Consider the following 18,818-nt stretch of genomic DNA (forward strand, 5'->3'; position numbering starts at 1 on the left):
CCGGTAGCCCACGTTCTCTCCAGGTGGAGAAAGGCCACCCTTACTGCCTCTCATCAAGTTCTCCCTCCCAAAGTTGGTAGACTGCTTAAAGCCTTTCTTTTTTATTCTTCCGCCCTCTTAATGCAATGTACTGGCCTTGGCCTGCTCCTAGGAACATTTTATTTGGAGTGTGATCATGGAATTGAAAGAATATGTGTAGAAATATTGCCTTCAGACCTACGAGGCTTTGTTAGTTTGACATAATTAGGAAGCTGTAATTTTTTCTGGAATGTAGAGCTCAGACTTTATTGACCCATTTAATTTTTTTTAATAATGACATTTTACTAGAGCAGAACAGCATGCAACCTAGATAGCCTCTGGCTAGATCTCTGAATGATTTTAATTAAAAATAATGTCTCCACTTCTGGTAGATGGACCTTTTCCACAATATCCTGGCAACAAAACAATAACACTTGGGAGAAAAAAACTTTCTTGATTTCTGTTGTTCTTAGTAACAGAATAACCATACTGTCAATTTTCAATTTAAAAGGTTAATGTATATATATAATGTTTCCTAAAGGAACATTACCTTTTAATTGAGTAATCAGTTTTATCAAATTAACCTTTAGACCTTTTCAATTTCACTGATCTGAGTTTCCATTAAATCAAAATATAGAGTAGGAGGATGTTAATCTAATGTTTTTGGAACTAGTCATTTCTAGGTCTGCTCTGTCCGCAGGATACATGTTCTAAGTTGGTAGCTTTCTGATTCATTTGTCCCTGACCCCGTTATCCTCTATTTCCGATGAGAAGGTTCCTGGTGGGGATGAACGTAAGGCTTTGACCCCTGTGCTTGCTACTCTGACTCCTCCGCAGAAGGAAGCTGTTCATCTGGGGCTGGGGGTAGGCTGTGGCTGGAGAGAGGGGATTGAGCTTGCTGGCTTGGCCCCCTTGTCTCACTGTTGGGTCTTCCCTCAGACAGAGTCCTTTCTCTCATGGTTGCCATGCCAAGCCTAAGCAACTAATAGAACAAGATCCTAAGGAACGTTGGAATAAGGAACTAATTCTGTGTCACTCTTCAAGTTCCATTGAGAGAGGATCATCTATTCCCTAGGAGCCTGTGGGATTTCTTTTTCCAACTCTCAACTCTCGCCCAGAATTGTGGAAGAGGGGTGGGGACCATGGGGAAAGGGTGACTCCGAGGGAGAAGAGGATGCTTGTCTGGTGATTGGGACTGAGAAGGACCCCATGCTCACCTAAACCCTTTCTTTTTTAGAGAGGCCTGTGCTCAGGATGGATGCATTCCCTGTTTATTTGTGCCTTAAGTTTCCTAGAGAAGGCTTTGGGAAGGGGATGGCTTGGGTTGGGGAAAGAATCAGTTCAGGAGGAACTTACTAGGGAGCACAGATGTAGCTGTGTGTCAAGCACATTCTCCAACTCAGGCTCATTCATTGGTTCAGTTCATTCAAAAGTATTTGGTTACTGATTTATTAATTGATCGGCCTATTAAATGCTAGGCATTGCTCTTGATGATGGGGATACAGCAGTGAACAAACGGAAGTCCTTGCCTTTGTAGAACTTACATTTTTAGAGGGGAGAGACAGGCAAGAAAAAATTAAATAAAATATATGGAATGTTGGAGTGGGGTGAGTATCTTTGTGGGGAAGGAGAGGGGAAGTGGGATAGAAAATGTCGGGGGGGCACAGTTTTATAAAGGTGGGCTAGGGAAGGCCTCATTAAGAGGGCAACATGGAGTAAACACCTAAAAGAAGTAAGGGATCCATTTATGCAGCTATCTGGGGAAAGAACATTCCAGAAGGAGGAGACAACCAACACGTGTAAAGGCCCTGAGATGGGAGTGTGCCTGGAATATTTAGGGAACATCCTCTACCCTCTAATTCAGTCGTTGGGTGGTGTGAGACCCTTCAGTAGCTGTTCCATTGTTCTCAAAGGCAGAGCCTACCTTCTTCATAAGCCTGGCTTATGCTGTAGCCTGACTCCATGCCCCTTCTCCCTCTCCCACTCCCTATGTGCCTTGAATCAGTGGGTCTATTCCAGAGGGGGTTCTACCATGCACCCTTCATATGTGTTGGTTCAACTCTCTGTCTAGATGGTTCTCTTTTTCACCTGGCCTGTTCCTCCTCACCCTTCAAGTCTCCGCTTAAATGTCACTTGATAAGGGAGGCCTTTTCTTCCGTTCCCATCCCACTCAGACTGTTATGTTATCATTTGCTGCCGCCCTTCCCTTTGCTCTCTGTCTGTTTTTAGCCATACCATGTCTGACTATGGGAGGATGACAGACTCAGAACGAGACCAGATAGACCAGGATGCCCAGATATTCATGAGGACCTGTTCAGAAGCAATTCAGCAACTACGAACAGAAGGTAAAGTGCTCTGAAAGATGCAAACGGGCAACCGTGAATACAGCAAACAGTTAAGCAAGATTCATACGATGCAGCCAGTTAAAACTCTCTCTTCTTATTTCCACTTAGGTTTTAAAACATTAAAATCTTTGCTTTCTTGATCAGTGTTTTAACCAAAGCTGTTAAAAGTAATGAAAAGGCTGTATCATTCAAGTTAAATCAGTGGGAGGAGGAAGATGGAAAGGACCTCTCCAAACAGAACCAAAAATTTACCAAGGGGCCAGAGACAAATCGTGTGTGTGTGTGTGTGTGTGTGTGTGTGTGTGTGTGTGTGTGTATGTGTGTGTATGCATGCTCATGTGCACGTGTGCCTCTGTTCTGTGTGGCATTTAGTGGGATGGGGGTTGACAGCCTAGGGTACTTAAGCTCTCTACTTGCAGTATTCAGGTAAACTTTCCTATCAAACCTTCAAGGTTAGGAGGAAGGCTCTGGAGCCAGGGCTGCTTAGGTTGCACCCCAGCCATCTAGCCATACAGCCATCCGCCCATCCTAGCCATATAGCCCTCAGCAAGTTACTGAATCTCGCTGGCCCTTGGTTTTTTGTCTGTGAAATGCAGACAGTTAGGGGATGTATCTCTTGGGTTGTTATGAGAATTAAGTTAATTCCTACAGCATGCTTAGAACCATGTCTGGCACTAGGGTGGTTATTTTCTCACTTTCATTGATGTTTAATTCTCCCCGAGACAATGAGATGGCTTCCCAAGTCACACCTCTTTCCTGATTCTTTTTTAATTTGCTTAGGCAGATACAGAGTATATTAAATAGTAAGTAGAGTTCAAAGCTGCCAGATGCTGTTGTGCTCACAACACAGACTTTTGTTTGGGAGGTTTTCATTAGAATGCTGACCAGCCACTTGGAGACTGATGGAAGCAATAGGCATTCTTGCCAGAAAAATGTACATACGCACAAAATTCATACGCAATTTCTCAAAGCTTCTGAAATCCCCACATGAATCAAGGGTTAAGCAGCCCTAGAGTAAAGACATAAATCATGCCCATTACCCTGAAGGGCATGTATGGTCATTGAGATACCCCAAAAATACACAGGAATATTAACAAAACCTGCATTTACACATGAAACCATCTAACCTTGGGCTGTTTATTGCCTCTGACCTTCATATGTAAAATGAGGAAACTCAGAATTGCTATTGTAATTAGCAGTGCATATGTAAAGTACTAGCAGAGTGCCTGCACACAGTAGGCATTCAATCTCAGTCTGTGGTCACTGTCTCATCAAAACCAGTGGTATAGATTGTAGGTCTGGCTTTTTACCACACTTCTGTGGGATAGTTCCCAAGAGAAAGGCATCTTTGTGGCTCGGAGTCATAGAAGATTTCCTGGAGACAGAAAGTTTGACTCATTGTCTAAGGGACTCACAGAATGTGAGTGGCCAAGGGAGAGGATGGGGCACTACAGGCTGAAAAGCAGCACCAGTTCAGGCAGGAGGAATGTGTGATTTCAGTTTGATTTAAACATGTTCCCTGAAGGTCAGCTTGAGCTGCTAACACAGATGGGGTCAGCACTCAGGAAGTGGCTGCGTCAAATACTATCCTTAAGTGCTCTAATAAACCATAAATTATTTGACTGTAGTTTTTCTACAGGTTTAATCCTTCACTCTTGCAAAGCCTAATAAATCTTACTCTTTTAAAAATGTAGTGTCACTTGACACAAGACTCATTTTATAGCTGTGTTTTAAAAACTACTTTCAATAAAGAAAGTGTTCTGAGGAAGCTGATGAATTGCTCTTTAGGATAATTGAATACGAAGACCTGAATGTTGTCCTTTTCTGTTACAGCTCACAAGGAGATACATTCCCAGCAAGTGAAGGAGCACAGGACTGCTGTTTTGGATTTCATTGAAGATTACTTAAAAAGTATTTCATTTTCTCTTAAAGGTCAAATGTGGCATTTCACAATAGATGTGATGCAGAATTTTGCTTTGCTAGCTGAAGACTGTAGTATCTCATGATATTTAATGATGGCTTTGCCTGAGAAGCTGTTTTAAGCAGTCTCTGTTCTGGTATTTTCCCCTGCTACAGGAGTATGTAAACTTTACTCAGAACAAAGAGCCATCCGAGTTAAAAGAGTGGTGGATAAGAAAAGATTGTAAGTATTGCTTTTCTTGGTGTTTGTTATTTAATAATAGCACTACTAATAATAGCAATTCAAGTTTGCCGAGCACTTACCCTATGCAACGTACCGTGTTTGAACATCTTCACAAAATGCCATAGCTGGTGCTTATGGAGTACTCACTGTGTGCCAGGCTCTATGCCAGCCACTTTATTGGCCCACAGCAAACTCCCGTGAGGCAGGTCCTATTACGTCCCTCATTTTACAAATGAGGAAGTTGAGGCTCAGGAGGTTTGGCCTCTCACCCAAGGTCTCACAGTCCCACAGGTGGCATAGCTGGGGTTTGAGCCAGGCTGTTGGTCCAAAATCTGTGCTCTTGCCCATTTTATCTCTTAATAACCCTGGCACACTGAGCCATTTTACCTCAATCTCTTTGACCCCCTTGCCCTTTTTTGTTGTTCCTGAAAGTATATGCCTGAGAGAAGAGCTAGGGCACGGCAAGCAGGCCACCGGAGGCTATCCTCGGGTCACCCGTGACAGACTTGCTTGATGTCATGTGTTCTGAGTGCGCACCTCTCTCCAACCCACTACCTGTTTCGTGCAGGCACTGTTAGGAGCTCCATCAGCAGGTAAGGACACTGACGCTCCAGCAGGGTAAATGACTTGTCCAAAGCCACAGAGCCAGGAAGCAGCAGGGCCAGACTCCTATATTTCCCACGGCACCTGCCTGTCTTCCCCTCTGGGCTCACATGAGCATCTAGAATGCAAGAGCTGTGTCCTCACGGTCGTTCCCACTGCAGCTCCACTGGCCTTGGAGATTGAATTCATCAGTGAACAAGTGTCCATATCTGGACCATTTCTAGACCAGCTTTGGAAATGTTTTAGGATGTTCTTTCAGGAGATAACATCACATAATGGTTTGGGGACACATTTTCTTTTTTTTTCTTCTCTTTCTTTTACTGAGACAGGGTCTGAGCCTGTCTCCCAGGCTGGAGTGCAGTGGCACGACCTCTTGGGCTCTAGCAATCCTCCCACCTTAGCCTTCCGAGTAGCTGGAATTACTCTGGAATTACATGTGCCACCACATCTGGCTATTTTTAAATTTTATTTTATAGAGGTGGGATGTCACTATGTTGCCCAGGCTGGTGTCAAACTCCTGGGCTCAACCAGTCCTCCTTCCTCAGCTTCCCAAAGTGCTGGGATTACAGGCATGAGCCACCATGCCCAGCCCACGTTTTTTAAATTCTTATTGTGTCAGGAGTCCCCAGCACTGCTCTCTGGTTCCAGGATTCACCAGGAGGCCTCATAGGATTCAACATACAGTCCTGCTCATGGCTATGATTTGTCACACTGAAAGGATACGAAGGAAAACAGCAAAGGAAAAGGCATGTGGGACAAAAGTCCAGAGGAAACCAGACATGAGCTTCTAAGAGTCCTCTCCCAATGGAGTCACCCAGCAGGTGACCTATGACAACGTGTGTGAAGTGTTGTCTACCAGGGAAGCTCATTAGCGACTCACTGCCCAGGGATTCTATTAGGGGCTGATCACATAGGCACCTCACACCTGGCATGTATCAAAACTCTAGACTCCCAGGAAGAAAGCAGGTGTTCAGCACTGAACTGCATTCAAACGGCATTTTTTGCAAAACAGTTCAGGCACAGTGAGCTGTTTTTATCAATTAGGATGTCATGAACTCTGCCAAAGTCCAGGTTCTCAGATGCCAGGCAAGGGTTAACCTTGCAAGCAGGCCTTTCCAAGGATAGCAGTCTCAGGTCTGCTGTGTGAACCCTTTTCTGCACATTTGTGAAACAGATTTGAAATCGTTAATGCCAACAAATAAAAGCATTTGTGAAAGATAGTAGGCAGATCAGTCAAGTTATCTGTCAGCAAATAGCTGCTATTACATAGTGCACTGAGAGGGCAGCTTGAAAGAAGTCATAGATTGAGCCTTTGCCCTTAGGGAGCTTAGAAGCAGGCTGGGTTGCTATGTAAACATGAAAAATTAGCCACTTAATCATGATGTGTCATAATTAGCAAAGTTGGTAGTAAGCCCAGAGGGGAAAATAGTATGAACAAGTGGCGTAGTATAGTGCCTAAGAGCCAGACTCTGCAGCCAGACAGCCTGTGTTGGAATCCTGGCTCTGCCAACTTCAAAATGTATGACTTTGAGCAGTTTGCTTAACTTCTTGTGCTTTTGTTTCCTTACCTATAAAATGGGAAAATTAATAGTACCTAACTTGTAGTGTTGTTGTGAGAACAAAATGAAGATAAAGGTAAAACACTTACAGTGAGTTAATAAATGTTAATTTGTACTATTAATATTATCTACCATTAAGCATTTACCATGTGCCAGGCAGTATATTATTTTATGTCATTAATCCTCAAAACCACTGTATCAATAAATATTAGTATTTCATTTTCCAAATTAGGATATTGGGGATCAGCAAATTTGGACTGATGCAGCATCAAAGCTGAATCAAGATTTGAATCTCAGGGTAATTGGAGCAGATGTCCCAAGCAGTGGGATTTGTGTTGGCTGCCGAAAGAAAAATATCTGTGTATGTGGATTAGAAGCTAGAAAGCAGTCCAGACTTGGGGAAGAGTATGAGGTGAAGGCCCCGGGCACAGGGAGACCAGTTAGCCCCAAGAAGTTATGGAGGAGGAGGTAGGCCCTCTGACGATGTGTGATTTATCATCGAGATGTGTGTGGTGGTCACTGGGTCTCCCACTCACCAGGAAGAGTAATGCACATTTCTACTTCATTATCCCAAGAGGACTTAACTGGTACCCAAGTAAAGTAAAAAGAGACTTTGCTGTTACCTTAGTTCCTGTTTCTCAGCAGGGGCCTTGACTAAAATACAAATTAAAATCAGTCAGATGGGAATTGTTCTCATTTAGACAGCAAAGTATAGCCTTGTCTCCTGCCACATAGCTAGCTGCCCTGTGCCAATTACTTTGCACAAAAGACCTTGAGGGAAATAATTATGTGATCCTTCACAATGTAGTCCAGTGCTCTCCTTCTTGTTGTTTCCTCACCTTTAGGCAGAAGGCATCTGCCTAAAATGTATGTGTGACTTTATCACTCCCTTGCTTCCATGTCTTACAAGGGTTAAACAGCATGACATTCAAGGCCATGATGCCTGGACCACAGCCGCAGTAACTCGCCACAGTAGTCTGACAACTCCTGAGCTTGTGTCTGCTCTGTCCAGTGAAATGAGACCACTGATTAAATGTAATGTCAGATTGCTAGAAATGTTTCTAGATGCTGACTGTTCATTTTTGTACTTATCTTGTAGCAGACTAGTAACCAACAGTCCATGGACGGGTACCTGAACCACACTTGGAGCAGCACTGGGTTAGAAAGTCACCTAGTATGTAGTAGATGCCCAAAAAATATTTGTTGAATGAGTGACTGGGTAGTGGTGAGGATGGCTTAATCGACTGCTGTCGGGGTCCGTGGCACCTGTGCCTGATTGGATACCTTAGTCTGACAGCTGGTTTTGAAATTATAGTACAATACTATGATATTATATATCAAAAATATCTTCTTTCTACCCAGAACCTTTATTGGAGGCATAAAAGAAGTACATGCGTACCTCAGAGATATGACAGGAATGGTTCCAAACAGCAACAAAGTGACTATCGCAGTAAAGCAAGCCACAGAAACCTTTTGTTTCCCCAGTGCATATAAAAGCTATGTTTATACTGAAAAGTGTGCAATAGCATTATGTTTAAAAAAGTACATACCTTAATTAGAACAGACTTTATTGCTGAAACTGCTAATGTTTGTCTGAGCCTTCGGTGAGGTGTCATCTTTTTGCCAGTGGAGGGTCTTGCCTCAGTGTTGATGACTGCCAACTGATTTGGGGTGGGGGTTGCTGAAGGTTGGGGCGGCTGTGGCAGTTTTTAAAATAAGACAGCAATGAAGTTTGCTGCATCAATTGATTCTTCCTTTCATGAAAGATTTCTGTATTGTGTGGAGTGCTGTTCGATAGCCTTTCACCTATAGCAGAACTTCTTACAGAATTGGAGTCAGTCCTCTCAAACCCTGTTGCTGCTTTGTCAACTAAGTTCATGCAGTATTCTAAGCTCTTCCTTGTTATTTCAGCAGTGCTCACAGTCTCTTCACCAAGAGCAAATCCCATCTCAAGAGACCACTTTCTTGGCTCATCCGTAACAAGCAGCTCCTCATCCATTCAGGTGTGATCGTGAGATTGCAGCCATTTAGCCCCATCTTTGGGCTCCACTCCTAATCTTAGTTCTCTGGCTATTTCCACCATATCTGCAGTGACTTCCTCCATTGAAGTTATTCATGAGGGTTGGAGTCCACTTCTTCCAAACTTCTGTTAAAGTTGATATTTTGACCTCCTCCCATGAATCACGAATGTCCTTAATGGCGTCTAAGATGGTGAATCCTTTTCAGAAGGTTTTCAATTTACTTTCCTCAGATCTGCCAGAGGAATCACTATCTATAGCAGCTGTAGCCTTATGAAATGCGAGGCTTTTTGTTTGTTTTGAGTTGGGGTCTCACTCTGCCACCCAGGCTGGAGCGCAGAGGCACAGTCATGGCCTACTGCAGCCTTGAAATCCTGGGCTCAAGCAGTCCTCCCACCTTGGCCTCTCGAGTAGCTGGGACTACAGGCACATGCCACCATGCCCCGGGTTTTTGGAATGGTAAACGAGCATTGGCTTCACCTTAAAGTCATCCGCTGCATTAGCCCTTAACAAGAATGTCAGCCTATCCTTGGAAGCATTGAAGCCAAGCATTGACTTCTCCTGTGTAGCTATGAAAGTCCTAAGTGGCATCTACTTCCAACAGAGGGCTGTTGTATATAAGTTGAAAATCTGTTGTTTAGTATAGCCACTTTGATCAGTGATCTTAGTCAGATCTTCTGGATAACTTACTGCGGCTACTGCGCCAGCACTTCCTGCTTCACCTTGCACTTTTACATTATGGAATCGACTTCTTTCTTTGAATGTCATGAACCAACCTCTCCTAGCTTCCAGCTTTTCTTCTGCAGCTTCCTCACGTTTCTCAGCCTTCACAGAATCGAGGAGAGTTGGGGCCTTGCACTGGATTAGGCTTTGGCTAAAGGGGATGTTGTGACTGATTTGATCTCTCCAGACCACTCACACTTTCTCCCATCAGCAATAAAGCTGTTTTGCTTTCTTGTCATTTGTATATTCACTGGAGTAGCACTTTAATTTCCTTCAGTAACTTTTCCTTTGCATTCATAACTTGGTTAACTCTTCAGCCCAAGAGGTCTGACTTTTGGCCTGCCTTCTTACTAAGATTCATACTTTCTAGCTTTTGACTTCACGTGAGAGACGTGCAACTCTTCTTTCGCTTGAACACTTGGAGGCCATTGCTGGGTTATTCACTGGCCTGTGTTATGTCTCCAGGAATAGGAAGGCCCGAGGAGAGGGAGAGAGACGGGAACAACTGGGCCAGAGAGCAGTCAGAGCACACACAATGTTTATCAAGTATACCATCTCATGTGAGTGTGCTTCATGGCACTCCAAAACAGTTACGGAAGTCACATCAAAGATTACTGATCACAGATCATAGAAGTATCGTAATAATGGAAAAGGTTGAAGTATTTTGAGAACCACCAAAATGTGACACAGAGACACAAAGTGAGCACATGCTGTTGGAAACATGGCGCCAGTAGATTTGCTCCATGCAGTGTTGCCACAGACCTTCCATTTGTAAAAACAGACAAAAAGTGCAGTATCTGCAGAGCGCAGTAAAGCAAGGCACAGTGAAACAAGGCGTGGCCGTATGAGAGCCATACTGAAATCTGAAATAATCACTTTTGTCCAGTAATTGTAGCGGGCTGTATATAAGGTTTGCAAAAACCTCCCACACATTTTCTTGTTTCAAACTGAAAAATTTCTCTTCCTCTCTTTTATCTTTTTGTGTTCTCTTTAAATTTAAACTAGAATCCTGAGGTTTTTCAAATAAGGGACCTGGAAGCAGGTGCTGGCCAGGTAGAAATTGTGCTCATAGCACTTCCGAAATGTTCAGCCTTCAGTTAGAGAAATCAATTTAAATAAATCGTGGGGCATAAACTGATTTTTCTGATGGCTTTTTAAAAATTGCATTCTTTCCCCCAAACTGCCTTCAACTAGTTAATTTGTAATTTCCCTGAGGACTTCAGCAGACATTCTGTGTATAATTAGAATCTGTTTTTATCACTTAAAGAAAGAAAAGCACTCAACTTTGTCTAAGTCTGCTGCACTATAGTCTTTTATTCATTTGAAATTGAAAACTGGTACATTAGCATACTCTGGACACAAAGGATGACAGACATTAAAGGAGTTCTTTATTTAAAAGTCAATTCAGCCCTTTGACTTCAAGTCAGTCCTGAAGCCATGCAGTGAGGCAGGGGTAAGATGGGCATCTGCAATGGTGGGAGCTGCAGTTTTCCAGGGCAGGGTGCCTGACCCGAGCAAGGAGAAGAGGGAGGTCTTCATGGGCATTCATAGCCTAAGCAAGGAGAGGTACTGATCTGTGCTGGAGAGGAATGGAGAGGGATGGGAGACGGGGTTGGTTACATTTAGGAGAATAGATCGAATAATAAATACAGGAGGAGGCCAGGCACAGTGGCTCACACCTGTAATCCTAGGACTGTGGGAGGCCAAGGCAGGTGGATCACTTGAGGCCAGGAGTTCGAGACCAGCTTGGGCAACATGGTAAAACCCCGTCTCCACTGAAACAAAAATTAGCTGGGTGTAGTGACGCACGACCTGTAGTACCAGCTGCTTGGGAGGCTGAGGCACCAGAATCACTTGAACTTGGGAGGCGCAGGTTGCAGTGAGCTGATATTGAGCCACTGCACCCCAACCTGAGCAACAGAGCCAGATGCCGTCTCTAAATAAATAAAGGAGGATATGGAAAGCTAGGTTTCTCACCATAGGAGAAGTGAAAGGGGAAAAGCCCTGTCTGTGGTCTTGGGTAGAAATGAAAGATACTGGCACGAATTCAGGGTTTTCAGTTTCCAAAGATCAATACAGAAATAACTATGCTTGTAAATGTGTAGATATGTACATGTATGAAAATGCATGCATATATTTTCTTGCTCTGGCCACTGAGAAGGCCTGGGAACAGTGACACTGTAATAGGCATAAGCATAGTTAGCACTCAGATCTTGTCTTCTCAATACCAGTTTCACCCTCAGAGAGCCAGGCCTCTTAGAGAAATGGCTGATTCTTAAACTGGAGCAGGGAACATATAAAATAAGCCTGGAACATTTTGTTGTGTCAGAAAGCAAGGAAGGACTCAGAATGTTAGGACGTATCTAAAGGACACAGCCATCAATTTGAAACGGCTTCTACCGGCCAAATTGGAGATAACTTGAGCATAAAAATAAATGACAGTAGCCCATTATAACCGGTTCAATGGCATAGGACATTACGAGTCCATCAGAATAGGAATAACTAAGTGAATGCATTGAAAGATTGAAATTGATACTTACATGGTGTCAAAGCACTCCTCCCCCTGGTACTTACTAATTACAAAGGGTAAGAGAATCACTTGACAGTCAGGGAGCCTGGCAGTCACCACCTTCGTCAAATGGGCAAAAGTGAAATCACACACAGTCTAATAGGCTGCAGCGAGAAGAAAGCATCACTTCTGTGATTTCTGCTCAAAATGCATAACTTGAATCCAACCATCAAATTGAGAGATCTCTTTCAGAATCACTGGCACATTGTGTGTCGAGGCCATGAAACTCGAGGAGAAACTGAAGAACTGTTCCAAACAAAGGAGACCAAAGAGAAGTGCCGGTGAGGTGCAGTGTGTGATGCTATTGTTATAACGGACATTATGGAGATAACTGGTAAAATAGAATGGTGGTCAGGCACAGTGGCTCACACCTGTAATCCCAGCACTTGGGAGGCTGGAGTGGGAGGATTGCTTGAGGCCAGAAGTTTAAGATCAAACTGGGCAACATAGTGAGACCCTGTCTCTACAAAAAATTTAAAAATTAGCTGGGTGTGGTGACCTGCACCTGTAGTCCCAGCTTGTCAGGAGGCAGACGTGGGAGGATTGCTTGAGTCCAAGAGTTCAAGGCTGCAGTGAGCTATGATCACAACACTACACTTTAGCTTGGGAGACAGAGTTGAGACTTTATCTTAAAAAAAAAAAAAAAAAGATTTTCATAAGTTACTTTTTTTAGGTCTACTACATTTTTAGTGTTTGCAACAACTTTTGTAGTAGGTATTGTTGGAATGATATTGGAAGCCAGGTTTCCCACTCAGAAAAATGAAAGAGATAAAGCCAGAATGAACCTTGTGGTGTTGGGTGGAATGAAAGATACTGAAAGCCGTTTTACAGTTAAGAAAACTAAGGCCTGGAGGTTAGGTGGTGAACCAGGGGAGCACCTAGTGTGTGCCAGGCTTCATGCTAGGCAACTTCTCATGGGTAGTCTCATCTAATCTTTGAAAGAACTCTTTGAGAAAGGTGGTATTTTCCTCCATTTTGCAGATGAAGAAAACTCAGACAAAGAGGATAAAAGTCGGGCACAGTGGCTCATACCTATTATCCCACCACTTTGGGAGGCTGAGGCAGGTGGATCACTTGAGATCAGGAGTTTGAGACCAGCCTGGTCAACATGACGAAACCCTGTCTCTACTAAAAATACAAAAATTAGCTGGGGCTGTTGGTACACACCTGCAATTCCAGCTACTCGGGAGGCTGAGGTACAAGAATCGTTTGAACCTGGAAGATAGAGGTTGCAGTGAGTCAAGATTGTGCCACTGTGCTCCAACCTGGGTGATGGAGTCAGACTCTGTCCAAAAAAAAGAGGATAAAATAAAACACATCCAAGGTCACACTGAAAATAAGCAGCACTCTAGAATTTAAGCCCTTTGTTGTCTCCAAATTCCATTTCTAAATGTGCCTTTTTCAAGGTAGTCAGTCAACCAGGGATTTAAGGACTGTCATCTCCAGACTGTCATGGGATTTGTGGAATTGCTGGAGTAACCTGACAGTCAAGACAGTCTGGGAGGGCATCAGGTCAGTCTCCTGAGAAAGCCCCCCACCACCCACCCCAGGCCACTCCCTGCTACACTGCCAGGGCTCCTTCAGTCCTTCCCCTCCATGGTGCCAGCCAGCAGATCAGCAGCTAGCTGGGCCAGCACTGAAGACCCTGATTCTCTTGTACTGATTGTACCAGTGTACTCTTTTCTCTGAATTATTTGAATTATTTATGGGTTGTTTCAGCAGTTTTCTTCTGTTCCTACATTGGTCTGCATCTTGTCAGAGGAAAAAAATGTATATTGCTTTAAGACTTCACAAAAAAATTGTCTTATTAAACCATTCTGTCTTTTGTTATTTCACAGTGATAGCAGCAGCAGCAGCAGTAGTGTAATCGTAGTAATAGCTAAGTTTTTGAGCTCTTACTGTGTGCTGTAGACTGTGCTGGGTAAGCACTTACGTATAAACCAGTAACTCTAACAAGAAAGATAGTCAGAGCCCCATTTTATAGGTGGGAAAGCAGGCTAAGAAATTTTATTTGTCATTTAGTAACTGGAAAAAAAACTGAAAATTTTGGTAGTTGAATGTCTTGTCAAGCTAGTTTGACAGTTTGCTAATATGTCAGGTTGCTCAATTCCTACCTCCCAAAACTCATAATTGAGGTAAAATATTAAAGTAATAGATGCTAAATTTAATAATTATATGTATGTACCTAGTCTCAAACATGCAGTAAATTCTCAGGTTATCTTTAAATAGGTTTCTTTTTTAAGTTATGTTTTTAACTGGCTTTTTTTCCTTTGCATAACACATTTTTTTTGAGAGGTACTCTTGGTGCGTTCTTAATTGCTGAATGGTATTGCATTCATTGCATGAAAGTGCCTCCAGTGGCTTATCTACCCTGTTGGTAGACATTTAGGTGTTCCCATTTTTTGGCTATAATGGATAAGGCTGCTGTAAACATCCTTTCATAGGCCTTTTTGTCGACCTATCTTTTCATTTCTTTTGGGTAAACAACTTAAAAGTGGGTTGTTGGCTGGACATGGTGGCTCATGCCTGTAATCCCAGCACTTTGGGAGGCCGAGGCAGGCGGATCACGAGGTCATGAGTTCAAGACCAGACTGGCCAACATGGTGAAACCCTGTCTCTACTAAAAACTACAAAAATTAGCTGGGCATGGTAGCTCGTGCCTGTAATCCCAGCTGCTTGGGAGGCTGAGGTAGGAGAATTGCTTGAACTGGGACCCTGGAGGCGGAGGTTGCAGTGAGCCAAGATCATGCCACTGCACTCCAGCCTGAGCTAGAGAGCGAGACTCCACCTCAAAAAAAAAAAAAAAAGTGGGTTGTCATAGTAGAGATATTTCTTAGACTTAGTAAGAAACTGTCCTAAATCTTCCAAAGTGATAGTTCCGTTTGACACACTGTCCAGCAATGTATGAAAGTTTGCAGTTCTTCCACATGGCAGGATTTGGTGTTGGTCATTTTTTCTGGCCATTCTACTGGATGTGGAGTGCTATTTCATTGTGGGTTTAGTTTACATTTCCTCACTGACTAATAATATTCATCACCTTTTCATGTGTTGATTGACCATTTATTTTCTTCTGTGAAGTATCTGTTCAAGTCTTTTACTCATTTCTGTATTGGAGGATTGTTTTGTTGTTGATTTGTATAGGAGTTCTTTATATATTCTGCATACACATCTTTAGATACATGCTGCAAATATTTTTTCCTATTCTAGGGCTTATTTATTTTCTTAGTGGTGTCTCTTGGTAAGCAGAAATGTTTAATTTTGAGGAAGTTGGATTTTATTAATTTTTACTTTGTCTACCCCAATGTCACTAAGATATTCTTTTATGTTTTCCTTATGATTCTGGGTGGTCTGTCGTCTGTCTCAGACCAGTGTTTTGAAAGAATGAGATGGGGTTGAGGTTTATTTTATTCTGTATAAATATCTATGTATTCTACCAATGTTTGTTTAAAACACTTTCTTTTTCTCATTGAATTGACCTGGCAGCATCACCAAAGTCAGTTCACCAAACATGTATATGTCTGTTTCTGGACTCTATCCAGCATCATTGGTCTCATTGTCTTTATTCTACTGTCACACTGTCTTGATTACTGTGGTTTTATCGTCAGTCTTAGAATCAGCTAGTTGTAAATCCTTCAAATTTCTGATTTTTCAGTATTGTTTTTGCTATTTTAGATTTTTTGTATATTTCCATATAAATTTTAGAAACAGCTTTTCAGTTTCTTTAGAAAATCTGATGAGATGTTTATAGGGATTATGTTAAATCTATAGATCAATTTGGGAAAATGGACATCTTAACGTCTATCCACAGTTAAGAAAACTAAGGCCTGGAGGTTAGTGGTAAAGCAGGGGAGCACCTACTGTGTGCCAGGCTTCATGCTAGGCACCTTCTCATGGGTGATCTGATCTAATCTTTGAAAGAACTCTTTGAGAAAGGTGGTATTTCCTCCATTTTGCAGATGAAGAAAATTCAAAGAGGATAAAATCAGCCAGGCATGGTGGTTGAATTTTTAATAAATACAAAGAATAAATCTTTGCATTTATTTCTTTTACTTTATTTTTAAATTTCTTTCTCTCAGCAATATTTTGTTATTTTCAGTGTAGACATCTTGCTCGTCTTTTGTTAGATTTATTCCTGGATTTTTTTAACGCTATTGTAAATGATACCATTTTGTCAATTTTATTTTCCAATTTCTCATTGCTGGTATATAGAAATACAATTGATTTTTGTATATTGACCTTCTGTCTACAACTTTGATTAATTCACACATAGTTCTAGTAGCTTTTTTTGGTAAATTCTGTGTAATTTTCTACATACATAATCGTACCATATGTGAATAACAATAGTTTTGCTTTTTAATCTTTATGCCTTTTGTTTCTTGTTCCTTTCATGTTTTATTGCACTGGCTAGGGCCTGGACCTCTGGTACCATGTTGAATAGAAGTGGTTAGGACGGACGTCTTTTCCTTGCTCTTGATTAAGGGACAAGGATTTAATCTTTTCACCGTTAAGTATGATGTCAGCTGTAGGTATTTTGTAGCTGTTCTTTATCAGGTTAAGGAAATTTCCTTTCTTATTGAGGGATTTGCTAGAAGAACTCACAGAACTTAGGAAAGCTATTATACTCACAGTTACAGTCTATTATGTGAAAGAATATAGATAAAAATCACCAAAGGTAAAAGGCATATAGGACAAAGCCCAGGAGAGACCAGGTGGGAGCTTCTAGCTGTCCTCTCCCGGTGGAATAGTATAGACAGCACTTAATTCACCCAATATGTGACTCCCAATATGTGTGTCACCATGTATTGTCAATCAGGGAGCTCACCTGAGCCTTGGTGTTCAGGGTTTTCACTGGGGGTCAGTCATGTAGATGTGATGTGCTAGCACAGCAGGTCACAGTTAACTCAGTCTCCAGCCCCTCCAGAGGCCAAACGGATGGTCATGTCAGACCCCTGTTAACTTCAGTTAGGGATGGCACTTGCTCCAAAGAGGCTGAAGAAGAGACCCCGAGCCAACGAACAAAACAAAATTTATTTGGGGGAACTTATGTATAGAGCAGTCCAGTGGCAGTGGGCTGGACAGGAGAGCCACTGCCGCTTATACAAAGAATGTAGTTTACAAAGCGCCTTTACTCAGCCACCCTCCCTCCAGGCAACCTCCACATGGCAGACCTCATTTCTTAAATTGCCATCAAGTGTGTCTGCCGTGCACTGATAGAGTGGCCCAAGGCCCCCAGTCGTAAATCACACTGTTAGCATAAACTATCTGGAATGCCCCCAGGTATACAAAGACAGAGCTTAGAAGTTATCTCCCAGGAGCCAAGAAGGGCCAGTTTATTCCCTGGAATGTGCAGAATTTGAACACCACAAACCTGCTGAGTCATCCCTTTACTGCATACCTTATTTTCCTAGTTTGCTGAAAGTTTTTATCATCAAGGGATCCTGACTTTTTCAAATGCCTTTTCTGCATCTAATGCAATGGTCATGTAAGCTTTTTTTGTTGTTGTTAAGGGAGGGTATTATTACATTGATTGATTTTCAAATGTTAAACTAACTTTGTATTCCTGGGGTAAACCCCATTTGGTCATGATACATTATTGTCTTTATATATGGCTAAATTCAGCTTGCTTATATTATATATGTGTGTGTGTTTATATATGTGAGTGGGTGGGTATATATGAGTATGTGTATATATATGGTGTGTGTGTATGTGGGGGGACATGCATGTATGTATATATATATGAGGTGTGTTTATATGTAGGGAATATTTGTGTGGGGGTTATATATGTGGCATATATATGTGTGTGTATACATGTGTGGGTATATGTATGTGTGGGTATATGTGGGTGGATATATATATGGGGGGGTATATATACATATGCATATATATATAATATGTGTAATATAATTAATAACATATTCAGCAATCTTTTTGCATTTGTGTCAACTTCTGGGTGAGCATCAGTTCAGCTTCCTGGGTTGTTGAGTGCAGTGTTAGTCTATGGAGACTATTGAGCGCATACTTACTGCAGCCTCCCCTGCACGCTGGTCAGTGTGCCGTGGCTGCGAATGCAGAGTGGGGGCACAGTCTCTACCCTTCAGGCAACAGTGCCAGTGATAAGTGCCCCAGTGAAGGTGTGTCTGGGTTGTCACTGGGCCCAGAGGCAGTGACTGCTCCCCAGTACAGGGACACGGAGCAAAAGTGCAGGGTCACATGTGACTCATTCTGTTGTCAAAAAGGAATCCTGTTCTGGAAATAAAATACCTGACTGCTAATTATTTATTTTTAGATCTAAGCTGGAACCAGAACCAAATACAAAGACAAGGGAATCCACATCTTCTGAGAAAGTTTCACAAAGTCCTTCAAAAGACTCTGAAGAAAACCCTGCCACTGAAGAACATCCAGGTATGAATAAAGATGAAAGTCTTGCCTTGCATTTCTTCATTGTGACATGTTGGCAAGAGGACAGCACAGGAACAAAATAGCATGGTCTCAGACATGTTTTAGTGTTTGTTATTTGCATAAAGCAAAGGAAGGAGGGGGTGGCAACCTTCGTGTCTGTCACAGTTGATCTTCATGACCCACTGAGGTAGGGGGTGTGGGGTACATTTACCCAGTCACCTGGGAGCTGGCAAGGTCTGGGAGAAAGGGTCTGCTGGAGGGATGAGGCCGGGAGCTATTTGCCTCCGGAGAGGCAGCATTGCCTCCCTGGCAGCCATGCCCTGCACGTCAGCTCTGAGCTGACAGGCCTGCCTCCAGGTAGAGTGTGCAACCTCAGCAGCCTTCCGCAACCAGTCAAACCAACGGGACAAAACGCAAGTCTGGGACTGATGTGCTGCCTGT

At 42.6% G+C, this 18,818-nt stretch overlaps 1 protein-coding gene across 3 annotated transcripts in view; it reads left to right on the forward strand.

Annotated features, from left to right (window-relative positions):
• STX18 (syntaxin 18) overlaps window positions 1-18,818 on the forward strand; it is a 118,151-nt gene that overhangs the window by 81,255 nt on the left and 18,078 nt on the right. For 2 of the 3 annotated variants that reach the window (XM_017539157.2, XM_017539159.2), the window contains 4 exons: window positions 2,248-2,363; window positions 4,197-4,274; window positions 4,440-4,506; window positions 18,265-18,380. In XM_017539157.2, coding sequence (XP_017394646.1) covers window positions 2,248-2,363; window positions 4,197-4,274; window positions 4,440-4,506; window positions 18,265-18,380 — 377 coding nt within the window. Of the gene's footprint in view, window positions 1-2,247; window positions 2,364-4,196; window positions 4,275-4,439; window positions 4,507-8,030; window positions 8,082-18,262; window positions 18,381-18,818 lie in introns of all 3 variants that reach the window. The other variant, XM_037742228.1, reaches the window with a different exon arrangement.

The sequence above is a fragment of the Cebus imitator genome, unplaced genomic scaffold, assembly GCF_001604975.1.
Source record: "Cebus imitator isolate Cc_AM_T3 unplaced genomic scaffold, Cebus_imitator-1.0 Scaffold117, whole genome shotgun sequence".
Classification (NCBI taxonomy): Eukaryota; Metazoa; Chordata; class Mammalia; order Primates; family Cebidae; genus Cebus; species Cebus imitator.